The 9,950-nt window shown below is 37.5% G+C and overlaps 1 protein-coding gene and 1 pseudogene across 6 annotated transcripts in view; one reads left to right on the top strand and one right to left on the bottom strand.

Moving 5' to 3' along the window:
• The window catches only part of MAPKAP1 (MAPK associated protein 1), a 236,533-nt gene that overhangs the window by 194,158 nt on the left and 32,425 nt on the right, over window positions 1-9,950 (bottom strand). For 5 of the 6 annotated variants that reach the window (XM_007471481.1, XM_007471480.1, XM_007471482.1 and 2 more), the window contains one exon: window positions 9,776-9,865. The exons of the other annotated variant lie outside the window; for it this stretch is intronic. In XM_007471481.1, coding sequence (XP_007471543.1) covers window positions 9,776-9,865 — 90 coding nt within the window. The remainder of the gene's footprint in view (window positions 1-9,775; window positions 9,866-9,950) is intronic. 6 annotated transcript variants of the gene reach the window in all.
• Window positions 2,534-2,758, top strand: LOC103072654 (small integral membrane protein 15 pseudogene; annotated as a pseudogene).

Raw genomic sequence — 9,950 nt, 5'->3', positions numbered from 1 at the left:
CCTGCTGTCTAATTTTTCTCCTCCCATTCACACAAACCCACTCCAATCAGGCATTCAGGCTCCACCACTTCATCAAAGCAGCTTTCAATGAAGTCACCAATGGTTCCCCTGTTGCTAAATCTACTGGCCAATTTTTAATCCTCATCTTACAAGACCTCTTGGTAGCAGTTGACATTTCACTCCTTCCTTTTTGAAATCCTTTTCTTCACTTGCTGTCCAGGCTACTCCTTCTCAGTCTCCTTTGCTGATTCTTCCTCCTTTTTCCCTCAAATCTTTGTCATTCCCCAAGGCACAGTGTTTGGGCCTTTTCTTTATCTACATTCACTCCCTCAGTGATCTCATCCAGACTTATGATTTTATATACCACTTTAAGGAATTCCCTGCTGGTCCAGTGGTTAGGAATCCGGGCTTTCACTGCCAGGGGCCAGGGTTCGATCCTTGGTTGAGGAACTAAGATCCTGCAAGCTGCATGGCAGGGCCAATAAAATAAAATAAATAGGTAAATACCATTTTACAAGAGGCAAAACTAAACTGCAGTGATACAAATCAGAACAATGACTGCCTTTGGGGAGGAGACTAACCAGAAAGAGGCATGAGGGAACTTTTCTGGGGAAAAGAAATGCTGTATACTTGACTGGAATGCTAGTTACACAGGTGTATGTTTGACAAAAGTCATCAAACTGTACATTTAACACCTATACATTTCACTGTCTCTTCCCAACATAGCAGCCAATGAGTCTTTTAAAATACAAGTTATAGGGACTTCCCTGGTGATACAGTGGTTAAGACTCCACACTTCCACTGCAGGGGGCGTGGGTTCGACCCCTGGTCAGGAAACTAAGCTCCCACATGCTGCCGGGTGCAGCCAAAAATTTTTTAAAATTTTAAAAAAGAAAAAAAAAAGTTATAAACTTCAGAATAAGAAGAAAATTGATAAATCTGATGACATAAAAATAAAAACTTCCTGGGCTTCCCTGGTGGTGCAGTGGTTGAGAGTCCGCCTGCCAATGCAGGGGACATGGGTTCGTGCCCTGGTCCGGGAAGATCCCACATGCCGCGGAGTGGCTGGGCCCGTGAGCCATGGCCGCTGAGCCTGTGCGTCTGGAGCCTGTGCGTCCGGAGCCTGTGCTCCGCAGCGGAAGAGGCCGCAACAGTCAGAGGCCCGCGTACCGCAAAAAAAAATAAAAATAAAAACCTCCTAATATATAAAGATTCTCAAAGTAGAGAAGACACTGACCAACAACCCAATAGAAAAATGGACAAGAAATATATAATATCCACAGAAAAAGAAATTCAAATAGCTCAAGGGACTGGTTGGCTAAACTATGGTACAACCACATCGTGAAACCTATCTCTATGTATTGCTCCAGAGTAATTCTCAGGATGTGTTGCTAAATGAAAAATGGGTTGCATAAGATAGTGTGTATTATGCTATCTTTAATTTAAAAAGAGGGGGATATGAATGTAAATATGCTTATATATATTTGTAAGTGGACAGAAAAGCCAAAACCTTTTTTAAAATGACTATCTAAAAGAGTAGAAGACAAGGAATGAGGCTAGATTTCTCTGGTTTACCTTGTTTTATGTATTTAACTTTACAACCATGTAAATGTTTTGTGTAATTAATAAAGAAAAAGTGTAACCTCTAAAAATAAAAGCAAAATGAAAAATGAACTTAAGTGTAATATTTAGTTGGCAGTTTAACTACAAAGAGAGGAATTATTTTAAGTAACTTTATCATATAGCAATTTGACTGTACATTCCCTAATAGAACATATCAAAAAGACAAAAAAAAAAATCTTAAACTGTTTTCACTAATCATAATGTTAATAATAACATTGGTATTTCTATTCTGGAACCAAGATTTTCAGCATGAGAAAGGATACATAAACATAAAATCAAAAGTAAAAATTCCTAAATCTGAATTGGAATTATCAGCATTAACTCACAATGTATTCTCTTTAAAAATTTATTTTTTTCTGAGCTCTACTCCCTGAAAGGGCCTACAAGGAAAACAAAAATCAATCCAGTGAGCACCCCTAGAGCTCAGCTTTGGTCTCTTAATGCCATTTACCACTAAAAAGAATCAAGACTCCCTGGAAAAACAGCTGATTCCAGATTTGGGGAAGAAAATGTGCAAGATGAACCTGCAACATCTTGTTACACAAGAAAGCAAGGAAACTATGAAAGATTACTGGAATTGTGTCAAAAGAACTTAGCAGCAAATGTGAAGGGACTCACTATACAAAGGGACAATTTCAGCATAAAAAAATAATAACTGCGGGGAGTTGGGGATCCAAACCCACAGTCTCGGGCGCGACGTAGGGGAGGCCGCAGCCGCAGTTTTGCCCCCGTGTCCGGCGGAGGCGGCCACGGCGCCGACGGCCCAAGTATATAGAATTTAAGCATTCTCTCAGAAGTGTATGGTAGAGCTAAAGAAGACAGCCAACCAAGGGTCATCTGAAATTGTGACTGGCTAATAATCCCAGGACAAAGTTAGAGATCACTACTCAAGCATAAGGCCTCTACAAAGATGTTTGATATAAAGGCTTAAGCTGAGTATGTTGTGGAATGGGCTGCAAAGGACCCATATGGCTTCCTTACAACAGTTATTCTGGCCCTAACTCCATTGTTTCTAGCAAGTGCTGTACTGTCTTGGAAATTGGCCAAGATGATCGAGGTCAGGGAAAAGGAGCAAAAGAAGAAGCAAAAACGTCAAGAAAATATTGCAAAAGCTAAACGACTAAAAAAGGATTGAAGGACTGAACAGGCTCTGCAACCAGAGGAAAATCATCTGGAAAATTATGCAGCTTTGGAAGGACCCATTAAGGTTTCTTTTCAGATCTTGTGACAGTATTATTTAGTAAACGAAGTTTGAGCATGTGGAAGAATCATGTTAGCTCTCACCTGTACTATAGCAACTTTTAGGCTTCGGTGTAGAAGTGTGTTGACAGTTACTGTAAATTGGCATTTATTATGCTACAGATTCTTTATAACTGACTTAGTCATTTGCCTTTTTGCAGCATATGTACTAAAGTGAAAACATCCTGTGGAGAAAAATGGCTTTAGATTATGGACTATATTCAAATAATGGCTTAAAATGGGGTCCTGTTCTGGACAAAGGAGATTAAGAATGTAAAAATCAGAATTGTCCTGAGGTGAAAAGCATGTTTTGGCTTAAAAGAGATACAGTGTATTAATCACATCTTCTATGATTATTACTTATTTCTTGAAATAGAGTCATTTCTGGCTTCCTCAAAGCAAAGTATTATTCAACGAGTACTTCTATTTGCTGTATTTTTCTCATTTTAGCTTTTGAGATACTGGTAATTACCAGACATTCTGCATTTTTAAAAATCTAATTTTATAAAGAATTCTCTTATTATCTTGACCATGTAGAATACCACTTACTGGATATAACAATTTTTGTACTTATGAACACTGCCATTTTCTTGGAGATGACTTGAGTAGAGCAACACTATGATTTAAAGCTTGGAGTAAAAATGCCAAACCTTGTAGTACCTTGGAACCAGTTAATTCTCACTTGTGCTATAAGTAGAAATGTGAAGTAGTTAAAATGTCTTATCAAATAATTTGCTGATTATATAATATACCACTTTTGTTTTTCATTCCATTCTTTTAATTCATGTGGTAGTGATGTCCTTTACTTTTTTGATCAAACAGGTTCATGGTGATCAAACAGGTTCATGGTGAAAAGTTCCTCTTTTAAGGAACTTTTAAAGAGTAACAGTTAAGTCATATTTCATAAATGGTAAAGAAAGGCTTAACAGTTGGAAAAAGTTTGTTTAGCATAGTATTAGTTGGGTGAAAAAGGTGTAAATCATGTCAAAATTAGAATGTGTTATAGTTAGAAATAAAGGGCTGAAGGATATTTCCTTCAGTTAAGTAGTATAACTGGAACTTTTTACTCTTTAACATGGCTTTGATAAATGCACGGTTAATAATTTTATTTGTTGTCAGTAATTAATAGCTTATTAATGTTTTCCTCACCCTGATAATGAATCTTAAATTACAAAAAAATTGTCTAAAAGCTTTAACTTAAAAATGAAACTAGATATTGAAATAAATTTGATACATTTTTATAAAAAAAAATAACTGCAATGAATTGAAAAATATAAATTATGCTTAAAAACCCATGAGTGCATAATGATACAAAGGGAAAAAAAACCCTCATTGGTCATCTACGTGGGATGCTAGGGAACAAACTCTTCATTCTGAAAACTGACAAAGGTAAAGAAGCAAGCATTTATCCTGCTGTTCTTGTAGGGACTATACCTGAGGATAGCCAAATAATAGATTAGGGAAAGTTCTTTATATAAAACAAGTTGATAAAATTAGAAATCACTATTTCACACCTCTTAATGAATCTAGGTGATACTCATTAATGGCCACTAAAACTATCAGATGAAAAGCTGATGGGAGTAATTTAATAATGGATGGATAAGGCCTGATTCCACCATCAATCCTGTCACAAAAAACACAGTAAGACATTCCATGTTTCCTAAAATGATGCAATAGGAAATACAGATCAGCATGTACACAGTGTTCTTACCAAAAATCAAACTTCAATTTGAGCAGTTTTGTAGATCTAACCACCAGTTTATAGGAAATAAAGAGGACAGAGGAACATATTAACCATGGGGATATGATTAGCAAAAGCCAGAATGTAGGAAATACTATGGGACAAAATGACCCAGTTTCTTCAACTAATAAATTACAAGAATAAAAAGTGAAAGAGAATCTATAGATTAAAAAGGAAATGAGACATACTGCCCAAAAGTAAGGTGTGGACCTTAGATCTAGACCTGAACAAACAAAATGGTGGGGGGGGGGTGAAAGAAAAAAAAATTGAGACAATCAGGAAAATATCTGATAACAGTAAAGAATTCCTGCTAATTTTTGGAGGATAGTGGTAGAGCAGTTTTATTACATGTTAAAAAACACACAGGGCTTCCCTGGTGGTGCAGTGGTTAAGAATCCACCTGCCAATGCAAGGGACACAGGTTTGAGCCCTAGTCCGGGAAGATCCCACATGCCGCGGAGCAACTAAGCCCGTGCACCGCAACTAAGCCCGTGCACCACAACTACTGAGCCTGTGCTCTAGAGCCCGTGAGCCACAACTACTGAGCCCGCGTGCCATAGCTACTGAAGTCCACGTGCCTAGAGCCCATGCTCCGCAACAAGAGTAGCCACCGCAATGAGAAGCCACCACAATGAGAAGCTACCACAACAAAGAGTAGCCCCCGCTCGCCGCAACTAGAGAAAGCCTGCACACAGCAACGAAGACCCAATGCAGCCAAAAATAAAATAAATAATAAATAAATAAACACATAAGTATTCAGGTATGCAATTATATGATAGCTAGGATTTGCTTAAAAATAATCTGGGAGGGGAGGGGAGGTGAATGCCTAAATGACGCAAGACGAAACGTATATTGCTAACTACTGAAGCTGGGTGATGGGCACGTGGGGTTCATGACACCATTCTGTCTACTTTTGTATGTTTGAAATTTTTTTTGTTTTTGTGTTTGAAAAATTTTATAATAAATAGTTGTTTTAAATGAAATTCAAGCTAGGAAAAAAAAAAGTAAGTCACACATCATATCAGTATTCTGATCAAATCACCTCACCCAGGGTCCTTATAGGACTGTGCATGATCAGGTCTCCCACTACTTACTTCTCTGACCCCACTCCTTCCCTTGCTTACTCTACTCTAACCAACAAGCATCCTTCCTTGCTATTCCTTGAGTACATCAGTCACACTTCTGCCACAGAACCTTTGCACTTGCTGTTCCCTCATCTTAGAACATTCATCTCCCAGTGTCTGCCTGGCTCACTCCTTCACTTCCTTCAGATCTCTGCTCATCCACCACCTTCCTAATGAGACCTTCCCTGATCACCCTATATAAAACAGCATGATCCCATGGCTAGCATTCCTTACCCACCTTAGTTGGGGGATATTGTTTTCTATGCCACTTCTCCCATTCTGACACCTGACCTCCTATGTTCATTTAAATGCGTTTCTCCCCAACAACCTCCACAAGGGGAGGGACTTTGTCTTGTTCACTGCTCTACCTTCTAGGCCTATAATAGTGCATAACTGCCTTTGCATACTGTGGGAGCTAAATAAATACTTGTTGAATAAATAACTCTGGATCAGAAAAGCAGAGAAAGTAGTTGTGGGCATAGGGAGCAGAATGGGAGGAGGAAGGAGAGAGCAGATGGTCACAAAAAAGCAGAGATAAGATTGGAAAAGGTCACAGAGCCCTTCCTTCTGGTTCTGAGCCATTCACAAGTCACAGCTATACTTCTTGAGTTGCTCAACTTCAAGCTGCTCTTCAACTTTGACTTCACTTGCTTTTCATTATTTTCAACTGAAAGTTTTTAATATAGAAGCTTTGGTACCTTTCCCGAACACTGGCTGTAGCTGACACACAGAGAAAGAAAGGTACAAGGGAACCCCAAAGACTCCTCAACATTCAAAGCTCCAGGAGCAGCTCCTTTCTGCCTATGGTATGGGAGAGAATGGAGCACAGTGGAGAGACTAGTGTTTGGGATCAGATTGGCCAGAAGAATTCTGACTTTGTAACTACTTGTAAGTAAGTAATTTGGGAAAGTTAGCACCTCTGTCCTCCAGTTTTCTCACCAATAATATAGAAATATTAACAGCTAATTTGCTCTGCTTGCATGAAGATGAAGTAAAGTTAGTGGCTGGCATATTATAATCCAGTGGTGCTCAGAGCTGGTTACCCATCAGAATCACCCAGTGAGCTTCTGAAAAATATAGATTTGTGGACCCCAACCTCTACCTACTGAACCAGGAATTACACAGACAGGGCCTAGAAATGTATACAGAATGTCATTATAACATGCACTTCTGGATGCATTTCTGACTTTTATACAGCCACTGTATCTGGGAACTGTTGTCTTAAGAAACCAATAATAGAAGTTATATTACGAAAACTTGAGGAATATTCACAAGTAACTGATAAAAACTACATTACTGTTTTAAGTTATTATTTAACTTCACATGTAAATAGCCTTGAATTCCAATTAGACTTCAAACTTCTTAAGGACAGGAATCATGTATTCCCCAAAGCACCTAGCACAGAATTACTATGCACACAGAAGTTGTAGAAGAAATACTTGTTAAATGACTCAATAAATAAGAATAATAACCAATTTTGTAAATAATATACCAACACCATTTTAAAACAATAAAATTAAAAATACTAGTCTTTGAGATTATTCCTGACAAAGCTGTCTTCCAATGACATAGTCTTCACATTTATCCGTGCAGTTTTAGTTACAGAAATACTAAAAGAATCTTACTATAAGGTATTACATTTACCATGTGGTCTCGTGGCATATGGGTCAGTAGGTTCATAAAGAACTTCGAGGTATGGATCAGATGGTTTCTAAGATCCCTTCTAACTCCTCTATGAAAAGGAAGCATTTAGGCAGTGTCTTAAAGAATAAACTGGATGTAGCAGATAGAATAAGTGTGGGAAAAGAACATTCCATGGGAGGTCATCATATTCATAATGATGATTCTTCTAGTGGGGAATGAAATAAAACAAAGATAAAAACAGATGAAAGGATTTTTCACAAAATGTAATTAGCAGAAAAAGAATGAGGAAATGAATGAATGATTACCTCGCTAAAATTCCCAATTAATATCAAAATGATTTGGTGGTGGCATTTCTTGCCAAAAGAGAGTATGTATTTGAGAGGTGTGTGAAAATAGAATGGCTGATCCATTTGCCAGGTAGATGTTTAGTGGACTGCGAACTCCACTTTTCTAACACATTTCGGGATAACCAGAGTGCCAGTCTGTGGTAATGATAGAACCCAGCTAAACAGAAAATTCAAAGGCATTCTTCTGTGCATTGACGAGGTTCACTCTGACCATCAAGAGTAACCACCAGGCAGGCTACTGGTCTGGCCAGAATCAAGGTCAACATCTCAAAGCATGGGCAGGCACATTACGGAGCTCTTCCAGAAATAAGATCACAGTGTCAATAACTGAAATCTCTGAGACAGAAATAAAGGGAAGGAAACTGAGGGAGAGAGAAGCAGATATACATAATGGACAGTGTGGTTAAAATGAAAGCCAACAGGGGACTATTTGTTTCTCCAGCACATTCTGTGAAACACTGAACAAAAGTCAAAGTGGATTAGACTTTAAGGAGTGGGCGGGGGAGTACCAAAACTTATTAGATGCATCAAAATTTAGGTTGAAGAAATTACTTCTCACATTGTGAAAGGGGTTAATGAAGATACATTTGAGATGCTCTATTTATTAATTTATTTATTTATGATCATTTTAAGATATGGAAGTGAAAAAGGCAAAACAAAGGGTAGCTGGAGCGATGGGCTTATTAAACTGGCTCTGAATTCATTAAGGAGAGATAAATAGGAAAAACATTAAGACATAAAAAAATATTGAAGAAAGTAGACAAAATAAATGATGTAAGGGTTGTCCAGTTTATGCTAAATATAACCGAGAGAAGTATTAACTAGATCAACAGAAAACGCCAGCCTGGAGAGATTTTTAAAGTACCAAGAGCAAAACTAAAAAGACATTCAAGAAGAACTATAGGAAGTCACGGAAGTGAGATACAAAAAGAGAAAGAAGTGGATTTCTCATTCTAAACAGTCGTTATTTAGAAGCAATCATTAAGAAAATCATACCCATTGAACACTCCTGGGTTTACAATTATAGTAGGAGAAAGCAATAACCACTTTATATGACATGGTTTAGCAGAAAGAGATTGGCCTTTAGGTGCAGACAGTGCTAGATACAAAACATGGCTCTACTGTACCAATTCCTAGCCTTGTAACTTTAGCAAGTTAAGCCTCTGTGACCCTCTGTTTCGTCTGTTAACGACAGCAATGATACCTACACCTTATAAGACCATTGCATTGGAGGTAATGCACATAAGGTACTTATCACAGCACTTATCACAGGTAGGTGCTGCTGTTAATGTGATAATCATTAATATTATTGGTTTCATAAATATTATGTAGCAAAGGAGTCAGTCAACGAAAATTGATTGGACATGTATTATATGCCAGGGTGGTAGTGGGAGGTGCTAAGAAGATATAAAAGACAACTGCAGACACTTATTTCAAAGGAGGAAAAAAAAAAGTCTAGGAAACATGATAAAACATTAGAAAATATTTTAATAGCATTCTATTTTGTACTTTTTTAAAAAGTCTTCTCTTCTTGCTGAGATTGAAGCTTTGAAAATATATAAGACAGCCAGCTTTTTAATGTATCAATACATACCATAGGAACACATACTGCAAACGTTCATACCAGCAACATAATGGTCTGTAAGCTAAAGGAAAAGAATTAGCATATATGCAAAAAAGATTGTTATTGGGGCTAATGAGGCAAGGGAAAGTCTAGGTTAGAACTGCCAGGAGGGATCTACAATCCAGAGGCCCATCCAAATCATAGGTACACCTTGGCTCTAAGAACAAGGTACTGGTACAACAGTTTCTACAAAATATGCCCTGCACTCATCAATTCTTGTGACCCAGGAGGAGGAGTGGCCAAAAAGACAAGACCTAAAGAACACACAGCTTCAGCAGGCCAAGGCACCCAAGTGAAAGAGTTCAAAGCTTAAAACACAAGAGGTATCTGCCTAGAGGATTTAAAAGGATGAATTAAAATTAAAAGCTCTTATATAATAATATAAACTAAATATATAAATCTCAAATTAACAATTAAAATTATTTCAATTTACCTGATTGCTTAGAATTTCTTTCTTTCCACTGAATATTTTTGCATTTGATCTGGTTTTGTCTCTCTTTTCGGAGTCGTTCTAATCTTTGAGCTTGAAAAGAAATATTATAACTATAAGTTTGTCAATGAAAGTTTACTATAAACAAAGACATAATTAACTACCTTTATATGAATAA

Source organism: Lipotes vexillifer, unplaced genomic scaffold, assembly GCF_000442215.2.
Source record: "Lipotes vexillifer unplaced genomic scaffold, Lipotes_vexillifer_v1.1 scaffold1600, whole genome shotgun sequence".
Classification (NCBI taxonomy): domain Eukaryota; kingdom Metazoa; phylum Chordata; class Mammalia; order Artiodactyla; family Lipotidae; genus Lipotes; species Lipotes vexillifer.
This window is presented reverse-complemented; position numbering and strand designations above follow the sequence as displayed.